Source organism: Mixophyes fleayi, chromosome 1 (genome assembly GCF_038048845.1).
Source record: "Mixophyes fleayi isolate aMixFle1 chromosome 1, aMixFle1.hap1, whole genome shotgun sequence".
Taxonomy (NCBI): Eukaryota; Metazoa; Chordata; class Amphibia; order Anura; family Limnodynastidae; genus Mixophyes; species Mixophyes fleayi.
Window position 1 is genome coordinate 420,244,501 of NC_134402.1, and position 24,079 is coordinate 420,268,579.

A 24,079-nucleotide genomic window follows, 5' to 3' on the forward strand; every position below is an offset into this window, starting at 1 on the left:
TGCTGCGCAGCGGCCACATTCACGAGGGTTCTCAGTACTTCCTCCATGTTGACGTCTGCGCGGGTTGGGTAGTGGAAACTTGCTTCCCGGAGCATCCCACTCCTGACACCACTTGTGGCAAGAGCCCGCTACTGCAGAAGCACGCGCAAACAACTTCTTCCTTTTTATGCAGTTTTATTGTCAGGATGGTAAATGTTTTGACACCGTACAGATTTCACAGCAATACTTGGAGACCCTAAACGCTAGCTATACATAGACCAGCTCTCTCTCAGGACCAGCCAGCTACCCCAGTGTTGGTCTCTCTGAACAAGTGATACAAACAAGCTTTTATACCTGATACTCCTCCCCCAGCCTTAGCTTGATGGACAGGTGACACACCCACCTTCTCTTTAAAAGGAAACGCCCATCACTGGCTCTGTTTGCACTAACAGACAGACACACCCTGTCTGTTTGCAGAGAGGAAGGATTTCAAATCATGTAAGTTAACCAAACTTAAACTATTGCTTTTCATACATAAGTCTTTACATTGAATCTAGGTGCGTTACTGCACAAATGTTTTACTCTATTTCCCTGCTTTCTCTGCATATTGCCAGCTTAATGCCTCCTTTTGTTACAATATATATATATATATATATATATATATATATATATATATATATATATATATATATTTCTATTATATCTATCATATCTATCTATGTATCTATCTACCTATCTATATATAGATAGATAGATAGAAACACTGGGGACATTAAAGAGTACGTGTCTATCCTCAGTGTTTCATGATATATATGCTTTTTAAACTGTAGCAAAGTCATCTAGTATGTCTAGATACAAGTGTGGCCTATCTTTCCAAGCTTGGTTCCAGTAAGCACCAGGTTAAGAGCTCCTTATAATATTATAGAAATGGCTTGTTCTCCTATTGCAGGTGCCTTTAGAGAGTACTTTATTTTAGTAATGACCAGCCATACATACGTTCTAAACCACAGTCAGCACTGACCTCTACTAGCCATATTACAGACCTTCCTTCCAGGATCTCTGGGAGGTCCAGAGGAAAAGTGCGGGGGGCACGATTCACGTCAACATGGCCCCGCCCCCTGCTGCACAATAACACAATCATGTCATCAGGCAGTGGGGGGGCTGGGCCATGATGATCATACAGATTGCATCATCAAGACCCTGTCAAGAAACAAAGGCGAGATCAGTGAAGGTGGGCTACTCTCTCGGGTGTCCAGGAGAACAAGCATGACATGTATGGTTCTAGCTGAAAACTTTTATATCTGGGCTATCCTGAAAGCCAATTATAATATAAACTGTACTGTAAAACAGGCATTTTAGGGGAGCAGGTAGAAGACAGACGCTGTATTCTCTGTTAAATACTGTAAGCTTAAAGCTCAGACCCAGTCACCTGTACAGAGGCTGCAGTCATGATTAGAAGATTACATGTTTTAATAGTAAACAAATGGTGGGTTAGGGGGGAACTAAATCGAAGGGGAATAAACTACTTAAATGAGACCAGATATTTTTTTTTAATAAAGCCAGTGCTAAATATAGGACCAGACAATAGCCTCTCTGTTGAAATAGGTCAGGCTGACTTCTCTGGATTTTGTGAGCAATTTGCTGCTCTGATAGTCAAATGCAAAACAACAGGTGACTGCAAAGTTTGTGGGCTTCTGTGGCCTCTTGACAGTGAATCTGGATCCTTAAAATTTTAAATTGTGACCTGTGTTCATTAAAGGTAATTTTTGATGCATTTTGAATTCTTGGAAATAAACACTTTACATGATATATGTATAAATGAATTAGTGAATAGATGCGCAACATAAATTTATAGCCAAAACCAGGGTTTCACCAAATACCCTTCACAACATGTACATTCAATTACAGATACGGCAATGATCCCTTACATATAGATAATATTGCATAGAGGAATATTTGAAAGTGTATAAGTTCCAATGAAGCATTCAGATTCAAAGAATGATCTTACATTTAGCAGTCCCACTTCACATGATCATAATTCTCACAATATTTATTAAGTGAACCAGTGACTGTCATTGACTCAATGTTTGCCAACCTCAACTATTGTATTTAAATGTTTCAGGCAATCAACAATACGATTTCATTTTATGTGTAAACACAACATATAGAAGCGCATTCTGCTGTTCGATTTTGGAGCTGCAGCTGTTTTCTCGAACTGTCGCGTTTCTCCCTCAGTCCTAATGGGCAATCATTTCTCATAATGCTGCACATAGTTACTATGGGTAAAAGCACATTTTCCTCACAGTTATCTGCAGTGTCCCTCAATGTATCATAAAATGATATCTAACCGATGTGCAAGGCTCTTGTCAAACCACAGTAGACTTGTACAGTGCACATATGGAGATGACAGTGGGGTACAGAGGCGGAACTAGTGAGCTGAGGGCCCCGGTGCAGGTAAGTGGGGAGGTGGGAACCGGGGCCCACAGCTCACTAGTTCCCCGTGCAGCGGGCCCCATTATCTCCATGGGCCCCGGTGTACCGTATCTGCTGCACCAATGGTAGTTCCGCCACAGGTGGGGCAGATTTAACAAAGGGCAAACAGTCCTATTACTGACACAAAACAAAGGTTCTGCAGGTACTAGAATTTGTTTTTTTCTATTTTGCGCCAATTCTGGAATTGCCATCTCATGGTAAAAGTAAAAAAATATTTTTCCAACGTTAGTGGAACCGGATCACATATGCGCACAAGTGTCCCGGCAAAGCTGTAAATTAACCTTTACCTCCCCAGAACAGTATCCTTGAGCTAGCTGCTGGAATTATATTTTTTACTAAAATTAAGCAATATCTGAATTTGTAGATAAATAGTCCCCAGTGTCCTTTAAAAAAGCAAAAAAAAACAACTTTCTAGTGCTGAATGTATATGGATAAGTACAGATGAGTCACAAGGGCACAATAGAGAGTAAAGAACACTGCTTCTTTGATCCCTGGATGAAAACCCTTTGGTTCAATGCAGTTGTATCACTTGACTCAGATTAAAAGGCATTTAAACATAGTAACTGAATGTATGCTGATAGCTATGCATGAGGAAGGCCATCACATGGGCTTGTGATACCAAAGAGATAAGACCATGTTCACCACTCATATTTGCATCTGTCTGTAATTACAATGAGTAATATATATATATAGTATGTTGTGTATATTGTGGCTGTGTATTTACTTCTCATCGTATTCTGCTCTAGAACCCCTCTGCACTGGGCTGCAGCAGCAGGAAAATCAGAGTGTGTTCAGACTCTGCTGAAGCTAGGAGTAGATAACAACCCCAGAGACATCAATGAAAACACTCCCTTGACCTACGCCATGTACTGTGGGCACACTACATGCATCAAACTACTTTCTCAGGAGAACAGGTAAATGTGTAGATAACAGTGACGGCATCACACCAAATGAATGTTGCATTGATGTAAAATCTTTTATAAATAAGATCTCTGTATACCCATATTATTTTTATTTTTTCATTTTGGTAAAAAAAAATAATAATGTAAAAATAAAATCAACTATCAAAACTTGTGCAACTGTGAATTACTGAAAAGATTGGTACACTTTACAAGGATTGTGCATAATTCCATAATTAGAGAATGAGAAAATGAGTAGCCTATGGGAAAACATATCCACATTCATTAAACACTCCGACATGACTCCTGCCCAGGGCCAGTGGAAGAACCCTAGGTGTACTACCCACCTTCGGGTGTCCCCCTTTTTAAGCACTCCGCTGTCCCTGGGTGCCCTTTCCCTAAGGCATTGCCCCGATTCTTTCCCTATGTGAACTTGGAGAGGGGGAAGGATCCTATTCTGTTCCTCTGGCAGACTGGGAGTGTAGTGCTGTCATCCCTCCATATCAGGGGACAGTGCTCACTGTGGGCCAATTTTATTAATCACCTTTAAATAATGGGCTGCAACCTCTTTATTGTGGCTTGTGATTGGTCCTTACACTCACACATCTTCATCAAACCCCTGTAGGAGGGTTAGAGGAACGGAGGAGCCCCAGGATAAACTGCTGCATGAGGCAGACACTAGGGCTCCAGCGTATGGGCGATAGACTCTGCACTACCACTATTTAGTAGGTGGAAGTGCAGCTATAAATAATTAGGTGATATTTAAGTAATCCTTCTCATTAAATAACTGATTCAGGCCAGTTTACTGCATTGGGAAAATCAGTAGGAGGTTTGAGATTGGATGCCTACCAACATTTAAAGTTTGGGAATTAAGACAGTGAAGGGTTTGGTCACGTGACGCTGGGTTTGGTGACCATGTCATATCAGGCATGCCTAGTGCTTCTGAAGGGTAAACCCCCTGCTCTAAGATTCCCCTGTATTGGCCAGTGAATGTGGTACATAGAAGAGCATGAAACACCTCCCAACAGTCCCAGTAATCGGTACAAAAGTCCTGACTACCAGGACGGCGAGACACTGTCAGTGAGAACTAGAACTGTCCTACCTAACTCAGGACATTTTGGAGGTATGGGTCTGGAGTTGAAGGAGTCACATTGGAGGGTCTAGTCTGTGTGTATTTTCCTGTCATTCTCAAATTATGAATTCATGCGCAAAACTAATATATTCTCTCTCACGAAGTAACTAAAACAATTATATTGTAATCTTTGGAAAGAGTGTTGGAGGGTTTGACATACTGGTATATTATTATGGGTGAAGGGGAGAGGGAATGCCCTGTTTCCAAATGTCCCCAGAAAAGTTAGCAATCAGGAAATTAATTAAATACTTTAATCAAATTGAAGGATTGCATTGAAAATCTGCTGTTCTGTACAACTAAGCATAATACGTTTGTACTAACAGGTTCAGTTTTAACACTATAATTTCAAAATCACTCAGCTTAAAGGGAACAGTACGCCATCACCATAAAAAGGATGGAGATCCAATTTCAATATTTGTACCTTGTTGTATTTTCTCTGTTGACCAAATGCAATGTGCATTGAGGGGCTTATTAAGTTGGACGCAAACTGCATTGTCGGTGTATAATACAATTTTTTACCTCTGCACGAAACACTAGTTCTGAAACAAATGGTTTGTATTCATGCTCAGATGTAAAAATGAGACCCTAACTCAAAACACATCAAACCAAAGTTTAATATTGAAATTCCCTGCAATACATTTTTCTGCCACCTGATGGCACCTTGATAGATTGATACTGCACACGTCAGATGAATGAAAGTACACAGTGCATGCATGCTAGGCTTTGTGAATAAAATGATTATGTTCAAATTCCAGCCTGTTTGGAGGTAACTGTCGGTCACATGCCAAAAAAAACAAACACTTGGTTGAATAGTGGAGAACTGCACGTGATTGACAGTTACTCTGTTCGGACCACATATGCTGCATTGTACAACAAAAAATAGCAATTAAAAGCTGGCATCAGGCCTCTTTCCCAAATCTTCAACCAGCTCCAGGGCTAGACAGCTTAAGCTGCGTTCCAGTATAACATTTAGACCACCTATTACAGTGTCAGCCACCAGTTGGTTCACACTGGGCTGGGGCTGCAAAAAACATTATGACCCTCCTCCTCAAAGAGGCTACCAGAGCCATACTTAGAAGCGATGAGGCCTGTCCCAAGTGCCTTGGTCTGGAGGGGACCCCTGAAGTAGCAGTTTGGTCACAGTGTTGGTTCCAGTATAATGGGGGGGGACATGATTGTATTAAAAAAAAACCTTGATTGAATAAACAACTTGCGATGGAGAATTTGTACTGAACGATGGCAGCAGAATTGATCAGCATTAAGAGATGGTTTGACACTTGTGACATCTATCTGTATAAAATATGTATGTACACACGGGTATTTTTATCACCATTTTAAAATCATGTGTTAGAATGCATATTTTATCTGATCTGTTTAGTTTACTTTTTGTTGAAAGTACTGTGCTTTCCTAGTTTTTTTTTTTAAGTACAATGCCTTTTACATATATTTTGTACTGTTTTGCATGTTTTTAAAAATCTGTATCATATGTTGTTATGTAAATCGCATTTTAACTGCACGTTAAAACAGATTGAAAGCACCTTTCATACAGTTTTTAGGTCTGTTCCATAGACTCATTGTTGAAAAAAAAAAAAAAAAAAACTACATCAAGCTGCATTTTTACAACTACATATTAAGTGAAAAAAAAAAACTACAATAAAACAGACCATTTGAATTATTATTACTTTCATCATAGGATAACATTATCTGCATTTTTGGTTAATTTTTAATAGGAAATATAAGGATGATAGACACGGGAAAAACACTCGTTCCTGGGAGCTCACACTTCTCCCGAGTGAATAATCCCTGATCTTTCCTTGTGCTATGTTCTGTGTACCATAAAACCCATGGGAAGGTACAGTAATATTTATAATACAATACAGCTGTCTTTTGAGGACACCCTGTGGTCATATGAAATTGGGGGATGCAGTTTCTGGGTTTTTTTAAGTACACCTTTTGCTGAAAATAAAGTCTGCTCGTCTATACGTATTCATGTGGTCTTTTAGATAACACTGATGTTTTCTGCATTTTCAGTAGGCCAGATCCATTACAACCACTCACTTCACCAGGCACTAAGGCCATCAGGAAAGAAGGACGTCTCACTGTGTTAAATCAGATATTCTCATGCAAGAAGAAAAAAGTTGACCAGAAAGGGCGCCAGAAAGACAAACTCAGGTATAATGGAGAAGAGACCTCAGAGGTCGATGACATCATCACCACTTTCGACTGTATCTTGGACACAAACTGCAAAGATCCACCAGATGAAAGAGTGACCTCGGTCAACTGTAAAAACAGGACAATGGAGTCACAGAAGTATCTGCTACCAGAAAACAAACAGAACTGCAAAGGTCTTCCACCCATAAGAACGCAAAGTCTCCCTCCAATAACCCTCGGAAACGCTTTTTTAACCACTTTGCAGACTGCATCAGATGTCCCCCAGAGCAATGCTTTCCATTTTGCACACAGATCTCAGAAAAGCAAGAGTGAGCACGACTTGTTTGACCACAGAGTCAGTTGCCAAACTCTGAAAGATAATCCATGGAACAGAGCTGCTAACCAAATGCTGCCCCATAAATCATGGACTTCACCTCATCCAGACAAGTTCAAGGTTCATGCTTTGCCCAAGAAGCCTTATCATATTGACAGTCTATGTCCTCCTCATCATCCTCATATAGAAAATGCACATTCAGGTAACGTATAAAGTGAATGTGAAATACTAAATTCATTAAGCAGGTCTCATTTATTTACATTGCATCTTGGTGCAAACTTTGCACTGAATCACTGCAAATCATGAGCAGTTAGCTTCATTTCTGTCTAGTGCGATGTAGACACTGACGGCAGAGCCGTAACTTAGAATTCTAGTGCCCTGGGCGAGAAAGACAAATGCCGCCCCCCTAGCCCTCAATTTTAACCAAATTAACCTAAAATATTCCTAAATTGTGCCCCCCTTCAGCGTTGCGCCCTGGGCGGTCGCCCCTGTCGCACAGCTCTAGTTACGGCCCTGACTGACAGTACCAGTTACCAAGGGCCCAAAGAATCATGTACATATGTATCTCACCATTGGGAAGTTCACGAAAGGGAGCCCTTACAAAAAATTTACTATGGGGCCCAAATGTTTAATTATGACCATGCTGGTTGCTATGGTACTTGTACATCAAGGATGAGGGAGGCTTCAGCAAAATCTGGTATGTGTTCAATGTTGCATTGCCCATTTTGCAGAGGTGTGACGCGCCAGCGACGCAATCATCATCATTTATTTATATAGCGCCAACATAGTCCGTAGCACTTTACAATTGGGATCTGTATATTCTGCTTTTGTTTGATCACCTCGAATGGCCATTTCGCACTCCATTTGTAAATGATCATTTTGCAGAACTTATAAACCATGAATAGAGCTGAGGATAGGGCTAGATGCACCCTCAATGGTGGTTAAACCAAGATGATGAAATTAATATAAAGAACGATAATGTACAGACACTTTGGCTACACAAGGCTTTTTTTAAGACTTCTATTTATTGATTTATTCTTAAAGTTGACAATGCAACTTAACATGTAACATCCCCAAGCTCACATATTCTAAACCATTTCACACTTCAATGCAAAGAAAATCACAGGTGTCAGTGAACCAGGTGGAAGGGAACTCTGCCCAGAGAGCATGTGAGGCTGATTTTATTGAAGAACTATGGGTAGACAGTGGACACAACTGTCGATGAGATATCAAAGATTGATTTTGCACACTTTGCTCCTGTTTTTACATCGTAGATTTGTGTGACAAGGTGGAGTTTTCCTTAACATTAATATTTGGTCAGGATGATGGGCATATTTAGGCAGCTTTCAATATAGATAGTGAAATATTCACAATTATGGGCCTGATTTTGAGTTAGGAGCAAAGCAAAGAAAAGGAGCAACTTTGCACCTTTACAAACCATGTTACAATGTCAGGGGTACAAATTGACTTATTTATGTAATAAAAATACTGGCTGTTTTTTCATGTAGCACACAAATACTTCACTTTGTTTTATTTAGCTTTATTTTTGCAATGAAATTAAAGTTGATCTATGATATACATTATCCCAACTATAAATCTGTCCCCTCCAATGCTTTTGGTTTTGTCCAGGTGCAAAGTTACTCCTTTGCTTTGCTCCTAACTCAAAATCAGTCCCTCTGTGTCTGATTCATCACTAACATTTGCAGTTTCGTAGATAAAGAGATATTAAAATGAGCTTCAAGAAGTAGAAATAGTGCATAATCCGGATGTAATGTGGTGTTGCCACTTAAAGGCCTCAAACGTGATGTTATTCACTAGTTTGCCACCAATTACAACTATCTTTAAAGGCATAATATTAAATTGTACAGAATATTGGGCAAGAACATTTTAGGACATTTATGGAAACTTGTGCCTAGGAAAAAGGCGCTATATACTTTCTCGTTCATTTTCAAAACTGAAGAGAACATATAATTTCTGCAAAAACTCAATAAAATCTTTACCAGTTAAAAGAAAAATTATATTTACAATCTGATTGGTAGCTTTGTATAAATTCAGATGCAATGTCACCTTTTTCCTGAGGCTTATATTGGCTTAGTGAGGGTCATTGAGAGAAACAAAGTAAGGTTGAAATTGTGGAGTAACAGCAAATGTGATAGTGGCCAGTGTTTTATTTTAACTTTTTCACCTTTGCACATTGCTGCTGGTTTTGAGTTAGGTGAATATTTTGCCCAGATATAGAATTTACAGTCAAGTGAGCCATGCTGCACTACCACGGGTGCAAATGCAGACCGAGAACTGCATGCTCATGTATGATGCACACACATATAATGACCAGCTCTATTTTTACACTGCATTTTAGGTTTGGTCTAGGCCAGGCCTGTCCAACCTGCGGCCCTCCAGGTGTTGTGAAACTACAAGCCCCAGCATGCTTTGCCAGTAGACAACCTGTTGATAGCTGGAAGGGCATGCTGGTACTTGTAGTTTCACAACATCTGGAGGGCCGCAGGTTGGACAGGCCTGGTCTAGGCTGTGCCACCCTTACAACCCTAAATCAGGTTATATATTTTGCTTTTCCCCTTGCAGCGCAAAATGGTTTTTCATTTACAGTTTATTTATGTGGCACTGCGCCTGTGCATCAAGATGTATCCATATTTGTTTTTTGGGATATGAATATATTTATGTGAGGTGCTGTAGTTGTATTGTAAACATACTTGCCAACTCTCCCGGAATGTCCAGGAGACTCCCGAAATTCAGGTAGGTCTCCCGGGCGAGCAGGCAAATAACCCGCATATGGCATCTGCTCCTCAAAATGACGCGATTTGCGGTGAATCGCGTCATTTTGTCACGTCATTAAAAATAATAGTGTGCAGACATGAATCAGCATGCTGATCGGGACTTTCAGTCCTTGGTAAAATCGTTAACGATATTGCATCGTAAGAAATTTTCTGTGGTGTGTACCCAGCCTAGTTCATCAAATCACTGAATTGTCTCCCTTCATCACCAACCTCCACAATTTACTCACCTTCCTTTATTATCCCCTTTCTCCATCCCCCCAACTATTTACCATCGTCAATCACTCACCACCTTCCCTCTTCTTTCCCCACTACTTCTCTACATTAAACGGTAGAAGTCCCTCCCTGCATCTAATAACTTGATGCTGCAGAGATCTGATAAGCATCTGGGAGCACGCCGGGTGGTGATAAGGCCGCTGCAGCACCATGATTACACCTTATCATCATCATTTATTTATATAGCGTCAACATATTCCGTAGCACTTTCCAATTGGCCACAAACACAGTAAACTAATAAACAAACTGGGTAAAACAGACAAAGAGGTGAGAAGGCCCTGATCGCAAGCTTACAATCTATGGGACAAAGGGAGTTTGATACATGAGGTTAAGTCTACATTTTGCATTTCATTCCAGCCAGACTGCAAATGTAAAAGTGATTCGTAAGCTCAATGATCCCGTCACACAACAATGTTGGTTAGGGGTTAGTTGTCTTGTGCGAAATTGTGTAACGGGTGGTAATAGGGTAATGTAGTAGAGATGGTCACTGACCCCTGTGTTTTGGTTTTGGATTCGGTTTTGGATCTGGATTACCGACGTGTTTTGGTTTTGGTTTTGGTTTTGCAAAACCGCCATTGCGTGTTTTGGTTTTGTTTGGTTTTGTTTTGCTATTTTGTTGGAAAATCAATGTTTTTGGGCCTAAAATAACCCAATTTAGTGCTCCAACTGTTTTAGAGATAAGTAATCTAATTGTAGAGATAATAAATCATCCAAAAAACAGTTTAATTCTTCGTTGGTAGGCCTTCATTTATTCTACACACAAAACAGATTGTCTTCCTCTCCATCTATGCATATTGGCAATGCAGCCATCGTCTTTGGATGTATATTACACCCTACACTTATAGTTAAATATGTAAAGAAATGGAAAAAGGCAGTTTGCTTTCTGTCTCTATAGGCCCCCCTTCACTTGTTGAAAAAAACAAAAAATTCAGACGTTATAGACTGTACAATATTAATTTAAATGGAGAAAGCCAGTTTGGTTTCTGTCTCTCTAGGCCCCCCTCCACTTGTATAAAATACAAAAAAATTCAGCCGTTATAGACTGTACAATATTAATTGACATGGAGAAAGCCAGTTTTGTTTCTGTCTCTCTAGGCCCCCCTCCACTTGTATAAAATACCAAAAAATTCAGCCGTTATAGACTGTACAATATTAATTGACATGGAGAAAGCCAGTTTTGTTTCTGTCTCTCTAGGCCCCCCTCCACTTGTATAAAATACCAAAAAATTCAGCCGTTATAGACTGTACAATATTAATTGACATGGAGAAAGCCAGTTTGGTTTCTGGCTCTCTAGGCCCCCCTCCACTTGTATAAAATACAAAAAAATTCAGCCGTTATAGACTGTACAATATTAATTGACATGGAGAAAGCCAGTTTTGTTTCTGTCTCTCTAGGCCCCCCTCCACTTGTATAAAATACCAAAAAATTCAGCCGTTATAGACTGTACAATATTAATTGACATGGAGAAAGCCAGTTTGGGGTCACTCTGTCTATGACACCCTACCCTTAAGGATAAATTGCCCAAACAGCAGCCTTTCAAGACGGTACGTGATATGGAAATGCCACAAGTCCCTTTCCTCTTTGGGGGTAGATTGCACCCTACACTTACATAGAAAGTTTTAAAAAGATGTTATCGTCATCATCTTCAGCTTCATCCTCACCCTCATCAGTGTGTACGTCATCATCACAGACTATCAATTAATCGCCGCTTGAATCCGCCATTAGAGAACAGTCAGTGCTTGGATGTCTTGGATGGTGAAGATGTAGTTTATTTTTATAAACATCATTTTCTCCACATTTTTGGGAAGTAACCTTCTACGGCGATCACTGACTAAGTTCACTGCTGTGCTGGGCACTCGTTCAGAGTACACACTGGAGGGTGGACAGCTTAGGTATTGCAAAGCAAGTTTGTACATGGATTTCCAAATGGCCTGCTTTTCTTCCCAGTAAGGAAAGGGACTGTCTGACATTTCCATATCAACTACCTCTTGAAAGTATTCCTCCACCATCCTTTGCATGTTTATACTCGTATTGGATGGAGTTATGGGCAAAGTGACACATTTTTTTAAAAAATCCTTCAAACCAGCCCAGATGTTTAATTGTTCTGGTCTGCCCCCTGCGTCTTCCCTGCTTCTTTTTTGGAAATTTAATTTTTTACGAGCACCAGCAGCTTGAGAAAGTGAAGGAGGACACGTTGTCAAGCCGAGGACCAGTTCAGGGGACAACTTGCTGAGCAATAGCTCCTTGCAAAAGTTCACATCTCGCTCATTTACAAGTAAAGACTCAATGTAGGTTTTAAACCTTGGATGAAGCACAGTGGCCAAAACGTACTAATCCGAGTTCAAGATCTTAATAACTCGAGGATCATTGTGAAGCGAATTAAGTACTTGATCGACAAGACCAACATACTTTGCTGAATTGCTTGCTTTCAGCTCCTCCTTCATTTTCTCAAGCTGCTTTTCCAATAGTCTAATTAAAGGAATGACTAGACTCAAACTGGCAGAGTCTGCACTCACCTCACACGTCACAACTTCAAATGGTTTAAGCACCTTGCACAGGACTGAAAGGATTCCCCACTGTGCAAGAGTGAAATACATCCCCCCTCCTTTCCCAATGTCATGGCTTGTGCAATATGCTTGGATGGCTTTGCGCTGTTCCTCCATCCTCTGAAGCATGTACAGGGTGGAATTCCACCTAGTTACCACCTCTTGCTTAAGTTGGTGGCAGGGCAAGTTAAACTGCTCTTGGAGCTGCTGTAACCTCCTACATGCTGTGGCTGAATGCCTGAAATGGCCCGAAATTTTACAGGCCACCGAAAGCATCTCCTGCACTTCATGGTTATTTCGTAGGAAGCTCTGCACCACCAAGTTGATGGTGTGAGAAAAACAGGGAATATGTTGGAAATCACCCAGCTGTAATGCTCGCACTATATTGTTGGCGTTATCAGAAATGACATACCCTAGGGAGAGTCCGAGTGGTATAAGCCATGCATCAATCACATCTCTCAGTTTGCGTAATAAATTGTTAGTGAAGCCGGTGATACAAAGAGTGGCCTGCCTGTGACAAATGTTACGTAGTGGTGTACATGCTGCTGCTGTTCCTGCTGGTGAAGGTGAATGACCAACCCAGTGGGCTGTCACAGTCATATAGTCTTTGGTTTGGCCACTTCCACTTGTCCACATATCTGTGGTTAAGTGGACAGTGGGCAGAATGGCATTTTTCAGCGCAATCTCTACATTTTTACACACTTTTTGGTATAGTTGTGGAATTGCTTTACGGGAGAAATGGTGTCGCGATGGAATTCTGTAACGCGGACACAAAACCTAAATTAACTGTGAAAAACCAGCTGTGTTTATTGTGGAGATTGGACGCAGATCTAACACTAACATTGCAGCCATGGCGTCTGTGATTCGCTTGGCGACTGGGTGACTGCTGTCATATTTGCTTCCCCCTTGCAAATGATTGTTTCACAGTTAATTGCTGAAATGTAGGACTGCTCATTTTCTTGACCTGCCTCTGCGATGACGATTCACCCCCAGCAGCAGCAACAGCAGCAGCAGTGGGACTAACGCTTTCTTCAGAGGAATCAATAATAGTGCAGGAGTCATCCAGCCTTAAGTGGGATGCCGGGCTAACTCCGAGCGCTACTGAGGATATTGATGAGGATGGTGTGGTGGGTGTATTTTGTAGCCGTCGGGATGTCGGTGAGCGGAGGGTCTTAGCTGATGATGGAGTGCTTGTATTTTTTTGGGAAGAACTTTCAGCTTTTCCCAACACTTTGCCATGAACTCTCGTTAAATGGCGTAACATAGACTAGGTTCCAAGATGCTTAAGGTCCCTCCCTCGACTGACTGTGGCTTGACATACACTACAAATGGCTATACAATTGTTGTCTGGATTTGGGTAGAAATAATTCCACACATAAGAAGTGGATTTTTTTGTTTTATGCCCAGGCATGACAATGGCCTTTTTCTTGTCACGTGCCAGAACTGCTGCCACTGGTGCAGGACTTACACAAACAACCTCATCCTCATCAACATCCTCATTAGCGCCCTCGTCGCCTACACAAATCTCCCTCTCATCCTCTTCTAATGCCAAAGTGGCATCCTCAATTTGGGTATCACTGGCTACACTCGGGCTATTAAGGCACACATCAGCAGAATGCTCACGATTAGACATCCCACTGTTGGATGGACTCTCCACAGGGATTGTTGTCATTTGTGAATCAGCAAACATTCTCCTCTAATGCCTTACTGTTATCTTGCAGCACGGCTTTGACGCGTAACAGTAGTTGTGCACCAATTGTAGGCTGGGTAACTTTTTGGGATCTGCCACTAATAGCCAAAGGTGAAGGCCTCAGTCTCTCTTTGCCACTGCGTGTGTAGAATGGCATGTTTGCAATTTTTTTTTTATCGGCACTTAACTTTTGCTGATTTACACTTCTTTTTCGCTTCAATACAGTAAATTTTTTTGGGGGTTTTCATTTTTTGCACTGATTTGAAAACACTCTGTTGTTTGACATCGCCTTGGCCAGATGACGTACAGGGAACACTAACATCAGGACTGGTGACAGAACCTGGTTGCTCATTCTGATCATATGTGGACTGCTTTGAATCTATTCTGAGCGCAAAGCACTGGGGAGTGCTAAAAATTAGTTGGTAGATACTGCTGACAGATATGACTTTTGACAGCCAGAAATATTTATGCACAATTAGGGAGGACACCCCAAAAGCACTGGGGAGTGCTAAAAATTAGTTGGTAGATACTGCTGACAGATATGACTTTTGACAGCCAGAAATATTTATGCACAATTAGGGAGGACACCCCAAAAGCACTGAGGAGTGCTAAAAATTAGTTGGTGGATACTGCTGACAGATATGACTTTTGACAGCCAGAAATATTTATGCACAATTAGGGAGGACACCCCAAACGCACTGGGGAGTGCTAAAAATTAGTTGGTAGATACTGCTGACAGATATGACTTTTGACAGCCAGAAATATTTATGCACAATTATGGGGGACACCCCAAAAGCACTGAGGAGTGCTAAAAATTAGTTGGTAGATACTGCTGACAGATATGACTTTTGACAGCCAAAAATATTTATGCCCAATTATGGGGGACACCCCAAAAGCACTGAGGAGTGCTAACAATTAGTTGGTAGATACTGCTGACAGATATGACTTTTGACAGCCAAAAATATTTATGCACAATTATGGGGGACACCCCAAAAGCACTGACGAGTGCCAAATATTAACAAAAAATAATAAACCTCTATCCTCCTCTCTTCTCTAGCGATTTTTGTTAGAGCAATTGCAAGAAGAATATTGGATTCTCTGTCCCTGCTCTAATCAGCCTGTGACTACACCCTGTTCTCTCCCTCTGTCAAATGGCGATGGATTGCTGTGGAGGCGTGTATTTATAATGTTGAAGTATCGCGAGAACCGAGCCCCGAGATCTGACGACGTCACGATGACGTTCGGCCTCGATTTGGATTCGGAACGGGCGGGAGAGTACCGAGCTACTCAGCTCGGTACTCAGATACCCAAAGTTCGGGTGAGTTTGGTTCTTGGGGAACCGGACCCGCCCATCTCTATAATGTAGTGAGGGTGGTTGAGGAATATTATAATCTTGTCTGAAGTGGTGGGTTTTCAGAGAACGCTTGAAAGTTTGTAGACCAGAGGAGAGTCTTATTGTGTGAGGGAGTGAATTCCATAGAGTGGGTGCAGCCCGAAAAAAGTCCTGTAACCGGAAATGGGAGGACGTAATGAGGGTGGATGAGAGACACAGATCTTCTGCAGAACGGAGTTGCCGACTTGGGAGATATTTTGAGATAAGAGAGGAAATGTATGTTGGTGCAGCTTTGTTGATGGCCTTGAAGGTTAGTAAAAGTATTTTATACTGGATTTGGTAGAAAACAGACAACCAGTGTAGAGATATACAGAGTGATTGAGCAGAGGAATAGCGATTTGCATGGAAAATCAATCTTGCCGCTGCATGCAAAATAGATTGTGCAAAATAGATTGTGCAAAATAGATCAATGCGGGAGATGATAAGTGCATGAACTAAGTTTTTGCAGTGTCTTGTGTAAGATATGCAGGCCCGGCGCTCCCATTAGGCAAGGTTAGGCACTTGCCTAGGGCGTCGGGCTCTGGAGGGCGCCACAGAATTCTAAAATACTTTAAAACTGTGCGGCGACCGCTGACCATACCTGTCACGGCCGCCGCACAGCATTCAGATGCACGGGGAGGGGGGGAAGAGGCTATTTTGTCACCACAGCCGCCTCTCTGCTCCGTCTCCTCCCCTCCACTTACTAGTGTCAGTGAGTGGAGGGGAGGAGACGGAGCAGAGAGGCGGCGGTGGTGAGACAAGGTAAGGAGAGGAGGGAGGAGGGCGGCGATTTTTGCGGGGGGGGGGGGCAGCGATTTTTGCGGGGGGGGCGCCGCTTTTTTTAAAAATGCCTAGGGCGCCGTGGACCCTAGCACCGGCCCTGAAGATATGTGCATATTCGGCAAATGTTTTTTAGATGTACATAACATGATTTAGATATAGTTGATGTGAGAAACAAAGGATAGTTCTGAGTCAAAGATCACTCCTAGGCAGCGAGCTTGAGAGGTGGGGTTTAAGGTCATGTTATCAACAAAAATAGAAATGTCAGGATATGCTCTTGTTGGTGGGTGGGAATATTATTAACTCTGTTTTAGAAAGATTGAGTTTGAGTTGACGAGAGGACATTCAAGATGAAATGGCAGAAAGACAGTCAGTTACACGGGACAACACAGATGTCGAGAGATCAGGAGAGGATAGATAAATTTGGGTATCATCCGCATAGAAATGATACTGAAATCCAAAGGAGCTTATTAGATTTCGAAGAGAAGCGGTATAGATAGAGATCAGCAGAGGACCTAGTACTGAGCCTTGTGGTACTCCAACTGATAGGGGAAGCGGAGCAGAGGTGGCCCCAGAGAAATTAACAGTGAAAGAGCGATTAGAAAGGTAGGATGAGAACCAGGATAGGACAGTGTCTTGAAGACCTAGGGATTGCAGCGTTTGTATGAGAAGAGAGCGGACAATGGTTATCAGTTACTGAGCTCTGCAGCACCAGCATCATGCTCCACTACCCACCACCACTACTATGTAAGGTAAGAGAACAACAGGGACCTCAGACTGTTTTTATATTGTTACACACACCCTTCCCTATAACAGTATGATATATTATTGGTTCATTGGACCAGATTACACAATGGACTGTGTGTTAATGAAGATGCAATATGTTTATCCTTCAAGTCGTTCAAACATGACTTGCATCCATTGGCGTAAGGTCCATTTCTGAGCAGGCTCAGAGCAATTATGTACTTGCATCCAAACAGGAATCAGGCTCAACATATCAGCAATGCTAATGATTTATAAATCAGCTAGAGTGGACGATACTTAATTAACCAATCAAAAGTGACTAGATAGTGTTCATAGTCATCATAATTGCGTATCTTTGTGCTAACCGTCCAGAACCAGCAAGAGGTTACGCCTCCTTATAATGTCACACAAGTAGACACCCTTACTGTACCAAGTCTATAATATGTAAAATCTATAAACCAATACATTTTTGGTGCAGTACAGAAATGTGCAAGTTTCGTCAAAACAATTTACACTGTTTGACTTGATATTCCCAGTGAGTAATTGTTAACGAGCCTTTAGTATTTAGTATGTAATTCACTTTCAATAACATTTTTCATTATTTCCAGGTCTTAATTCACCCCATTTATCCCAGGAAACACCGAGAATGAGAGAATTCCATCTAACGCGAAATAACTTGGCCCCGATACCGGATCACTGTGTTAAGAAAAGTATGTATATAAGTTACATTTCCTTCTCATATCTGAAATGGTGCATATGTTGCAAAAAAGGTTACAAATTTAATTTTCTCACTTTCATTTCTCCTATTTAATATTTTTATATATGGAAATTAAAAGTAGCTGATGAGATGATATTTTTTTATGTGGAGTAGTTTCATTTTAGCTCTCACCAGCAAATACACTAATACGCCAGTGTACCTAAGAATATTGTCACCAGTTAATGTTTTTCACTTGAATGTTTACAATATGCACAAGCATCAAGCAAACAATAAGTAATAGGGCTCACTAGTTTGTGACCGGCATCCAAATTTAGATCATCATTGTGCAATAACCCAAGATCAGTGTCCTTAAATAGGAGAACACCAGCCTAGCAAGAGTGGCATCACAGGATTTGTTAGTAATAGAAGCAGGGGTTCTAGTTACGAAATTCAAACACAGTTAACGCTGTCTATAAATTGAGGCATCTACAGGGGTCCACTCTGGAGTTCCAGACTGTCATGAAGGATCCGAAGATACACAGGTTCTGTCTCTTATGTCTTCTGCGTTAGGCTTTTCGTAAATGTTGCCTAAACCCATACTTGCCAACTTATGGCAAGTATGATCCGGGAGCCTGTCGGGGAAGGTAGGCGTGCAGGGGGCGGGGCTCTGAAAATTGCGTCATTTTGGCCCCACCCCTGTGACGTAATGACGCAAAACACATCATTTTACAACGTGGGACGGGGCCTAACACCGCGATTCCCGGTAACTTGCGGCATTTTGGACCTAATTCTGCCCACTTCACTAGGAAGTGGGCAGATCCGGGGGATTGCCACACTCTGGAGTCCGTGAGACTCACGCGAAATGTGGGAGTCTCCCTGACATTCCGGGAGAGTTGGCAAGTATGCCTAAACCATGCAGAATTCCACATGGTTTTAGGCTTGGTAAATAGGCCACTTAGTAATGAACTGAAATATACCACGTTTTGCATTATTTTGTGAATTAATAACCTTAGCCAAAAGATAACACTGCAGTATATCCCCCTTTTTGCATTGTTTCAGCTTTACATAAATAATGTTACTCAAGGTCACAATGTTATTATGCAGAATTACAGGACAAACATGTTTTGATTAATACAAGATTTTTAACATAAAATGGAAAGGTACTTTTTAGGGTCAAGCAAAACATCAAAATTATTATTAGGAAGAAAAAAAAAATATGTCTTTTACAATGGGCTCAGGAAATCCTGCTTCCTGGTGCAATATCCATCCTTAAACTGGAATCCAGGATGTTTCCGTACTCTTTCTAATTACATTTCAAGTTGTATTGTTGCTCATATTCTTAGAAGAGTGAGTATTATATAAAAAGTATTGACTTGCTATGTACATTGTAGATACAGGACAAAATAAATATATCACTAAGGGAGTTAATAGAAATATTGTGGTCTTCATAATAATTTTGAAATGTGCCTGTACCCATATTTTGTTTCATGCAGGGGCAGGCTGGGCTGGGGGGTCAGGGCGGCATCTGGGCTACCTTGGACTGGGCCACCTGCAATCTTTATTGTTTAAAATACATAATAGACTGCTGAGTCGAGTCTTGGCTCCGGGGCTAAAATCTGCCAGTCCTCCCCTGGTTTCATGTTTCTTATTCTCAGAATACATGAAGTCATCCGTACACTGTGATGTTGCTGATGTTTTGAACTCCTAATTTTTTAACCCAAGTAATTGAAAATAGTAGGTTATTGCTCTGTCATACAGTACTTGAATGAGGAAAACCATAAGTAAGATATATTTTGAAATACAATGTTGTATAATGTAATACAGTTGTTCTGTATAATTTAATTATTTCTATAAACATGCATTGAATATGGGTAAATGCGATACAGAAGCATGGGAACATTTGTTAAGTAATATGTTGGCTGTTTAGTCTGTGTGTCTGCCACCCACACTTGTTTTACATACTGCCAAGTTCACAGAGAAAATTGCAGTAGTTTCTGTAAAAAATCTCTTGTATGCAAATGCTGAGACTCAAAGTGAAAGTCAGATTGCATTTTGCACTCTACTGCCTGTCAAGCTGTATATAGCAGAATCACTAACTCACATTGAGTCCCTGCAGTTTGTCGACAGGGCCCTCAGGTAGAGGAAATCTTTGTTTTTCATGTACACTTACATAGCACATTAAACATTATCGTATTACCTAAAATGAAACAGATTATCTAACTCTAAGCATAATATTATTATTATCTTTTATTTATAAAGTGTTGGCATATTACTCAGCACTGTACACTGAGGAGACCATGACACAAACCATTGACATACAGTGACATAAAACAGAAGGTAAAGATAGCCCTGTCCACATGAGCTTACAGTCTAACAACTGTGGGGAGCATTTGAAACATAAGGTAGAGGATTAACAATTGTAGCTGCTAGTAGGGACAATACATGTGGCCATGGTAAGGCAACAGCAGTTATTGTAAAGCAGTTATTGGTGACTGGCATTTCAGTCCGGCACAGTTGGAACTAGAGAAAGTAAAATGTTGAGACACAAAACCAGATACAGTCACAGTAGAAATCTTGTCACCAGTAACTGTACTTCACCTTTTATGTTAACTGAACTTATTTAACTTCCTCATCTGGTTCTAGATGAGGCTTTTGCTTTTGTGCTGCACAGGAGCTCTAGTGGTTATCCGTCATTTTGATGCATAACCCAGTGGTTGTCTTTAGGGTCACGGTCGCTGCTGGAAACAGAGCCAGGACAGTTGTTCCTTATGTTCGGCAGCAGCTGCTATCACCAAGGAGGCAGCGGAGATCACAAGGAGATAGCACACTTTCTAGAAAATAAACAAAAATGTGCGCAAACACCATTTTGTTTTGTCATATGTTACCTTTGTGCAACTGCTGCCGCTTATTTGGATTCTCGCATGTCTTAACTTGGAGGAGCTTTACTTTGCACCCTCACTCAAATAGGAGATTTCTTAGTAGGGTTTTAAGAAATAGGGTCTCTCCTGTTGTGTGATCTGCTGTAATCATGTGTAGGATCCATCCTGCTGTTCACTGTTGTAGCTGGTTGCTAGGTAACAAGCTTCTCTTCAGCTCACAGTCTGTACTACTACTTACCACACCCTTGCAGCTAATTATCCTGCAGTTACTGATTGGTGCTGCACCCTTTATAAACCTTTTCTTGGCAGTATACCAATGGTGGTGATAGTTTCAGCGTGACCTAGTGTGCCTTGTATCCTGACCTGTTCTGTTACTAGTGTTTGACCCGGTTTGTTTAGTGGATTTTGCTGTCTTTCACACTCCTGACCTTTGACTTGTTAATGGGATCTGCATACGTATCTCTACCTGCCCTGAGCTCTGGCTTGCTTAAAGGATTCTGCTGTCTTCTCCTGCTACAGACCTTGGCCTGTTTATTACTGTGTATTTACCCCTGCCTGTCTGGCTCTGAGTCCTGCCGCCAACATTCTGGTTGCTCATTACCTCTTACTGTGAGCTGTCTTCTCCACCAGGCAAGTGCCAGATTGCCCTACATTAATCCCTGATGGTCTGGCTCTGACTTGTGCTGTTAACATCCTGGTTGCTTTGTCCTCTCTACTGGATAAGTGCCAGATCAACAACTGCTACTACCCAAGCTTAAGTCCTGGGCTAAACCGAGTACTGTGGAATGCATCAAGTTCCTCAGAAAGGGGTCTGCTAAAGGTGAATATTTCCAGAAGCAGTTCTAGCAGTTGAGGATCTCACGCTACTCTGCCCTTAACATAGGTGACAGGAACCACCCATTTTCACCAGAAATAGGACTTATTGTCCTTAGATAAATTGGCTCCTGAGTAAGTGTTCTTTTATTCCGCCATCTGCATACTCTGTGGTTACTGAATGACCCTTAATAATGGCAAGCTTTTAATATTATCACACATTTTCTGTGTTCTCAAGAAAAGACTGTTGTTAGCTTTCTTAACTTTCAGATGTGTGAAAATTGAAGGAGTGGTCTCTTTCCCAGGTTTCAGTTCCTAAATGTTTTGCTTCTGTCACAATGTTGGGTCAGTCATATTGGATCAGTCTTGTCCTTTTGCCATGCTCCCAATGACTGAGAGTGTCTCAGTGATTACCACAACTAACCCCCAGACCAGTGCAGCGCTCCCTTGAGCTTATCTGTTGTCCTAATTCCCTCCCTATATCTATGAAGCATAAGAAAATACTTTATTACAGCAAAATCTACCAAAAAGGCTATAATCATTGGATAACCAGATAATAGAAGCAGGGGTTCTAGTTACGAAACACAGTTAACGCTGTCTATAAAGTGAGGCATCTCCAGGGATCAACAACAGAACGAAAGAAATCTCTGGCGCTAATATGAATATCACAGGTATAGGAAGAAGAACACAATTTCTGACCAGGTAACAAATGCAGCAGCTCTCAAAAGGAGGTAGTGTTAACCCTCCCAACAAAGCATACAAAAGGGAAAAAGGAGAGTTGCGCAGAAGTACCTAATAGGTTTTTAATAAAAAATGTCAAACAGCTGTGTAAAATACATGTATCACATACTGACAACCACAGAGTTACGGTGGAACATATACTATGTATACACTAGCTTTTCTAAGAAACAAAAATAAAAATGTAAAGATAAAAATAAATAAATCTCAATAAAAAACAGATCACATGACCTCATAATCATGTATATACATGCATATATTGCGATGCAACCCAATACACCTATTTATCACCAGCTGGTAAATATAGTTGGAATATCCAGATTTAATTGGATCCTGCAGGAAATAAGGAAGGCAGAGAAATTGTTTTTCCCTTTTAGCTCTTCAAATATATAAATACAGTTGAAATTGAACTATTACATGTACATGCAAATGATGTTTCTTGATGGAGTTTAGATCTTCAGAAAACTGTCCTTATAAGGATCAAATATAGATGTTATCCAGTCATCAAACAGTGCAAGGGAATAATGAAAATGCTGTTAATTATCCAGAAAGTGGAATCTCTTGTCACAGTCACTGTTATAAAACAAATATGATCCTATATATAGAGAGAACCACACTTTGTGTGTGAAACATCAAATAGAGGCACCGCTTATTAGTGCTTCAGCGGCTATTGGCAATCAAATACCACATGTCTCCAAGAATAAAAACAGTTCCGTTATTGTGGATCTAATATGAATAATATCCGGTAAATAGACAGATGAAGAGAATTTGAATCTTATAAATCATCAGTAAAATAAAATCTGTCGCAACCGCGACTGAAATTCAATAACAATTCCGTATATCGAACCATACTATGTATGTTAAGCGTCCAACAGAGGTGCAGCTTCTTTCCGCTTCAGTGGCTCTATATAATCAAAAGACCACATACCTCTGGGGATCCAAATCGGCTGATGATGAGTGTCTGTCAGCAATGGCAAAGATTGACCACCTTACCAGAAAGCGGGTCAGGATAAAAAACATACAGCAGTTCCTTCGGTGCGCACCAAATCCGGATCCAGACACACAAATGACGTGTGGATGATAGGTCCCAATAATAATAGCGTTTCAGGCTTGGTAATAGCAATCAAATTACTCAGGCACTCAGATAGTGGTAGGCAACATAAAACAAGGCGACGCGTTTCGTCTGATGAACAGACTTTTTCAAGCAGTATTATTCCATCTGGATAGTTGCCCTTCTTATAGGGAGTATTCCTTCATTTAATTACATTCATCTGTTCAGATCTTTAAGGTCTTAAAGGTACAAATGTCCATTAATGCACTTATAAAGTGCATAACACTATCTGATCTTTAGTACATATATATGAATCCGTACATAAGGATAATCAAAAACTAACAAAATATAAATCATAATAATAACACCAAAAAGAATATAATAGGTAAACTAAATTAAATTAAAAAATATATATAAAAATAAATACATAAATTAAAATCTAAATATCCCAGTCGTTAAATTCCAAGGTTTCATTCAAACCTTCTGGGTGTAGTGTTTGTAATTTAAAAATCCATGATACCTCGCTTTTACACAATTTCCTATAACGATCCCCCCCCCTATCTGTAGGACAAAATCTTTCTATTCCAGTTATCTTCAAACCCTTCGGATTATTACCATGAGCTTCCGAGAAATGCCTAGAAACACTGTGTTTCATGTAGCCCTTCATAACATTTTGCCTATGCTCTCTGAAACGACTTTTCAGAGAGCGAGT

At 40.8% G+C, this 24,079-nt stretch overlaps 1 protein-coding gene across 1 annotated transcript in view; it reads left to right on the top strand.

The window, feature by feature from the left end:
• ANKRD55 (ankyrin repeat domain 55) overlaps positions 1 to 24,079 on the top strand; it is a 148,493-nt gene that overhangs the window by 110,131 nt on the left and 14,283 nt on the right. The window contains exons 8-10 of the mRNA XM_075183403.1: positions 3,219 to 3,386; positions 6,535 to 7,190; positions 17,798 to 17,899. Of these exons, the coding sequence (XP_075039504.1) occupies positions 3,219 to 3,386; positions 6,535 to 7,190; positions 17,798 to 17,899 (926 nt within the window). The remainder of the gene's footprint in view (positions 1 to 3,218; positions 3,387 to 6,534; positions 7,191 to 17,797; positions 17,900 to 24,079) is intronic.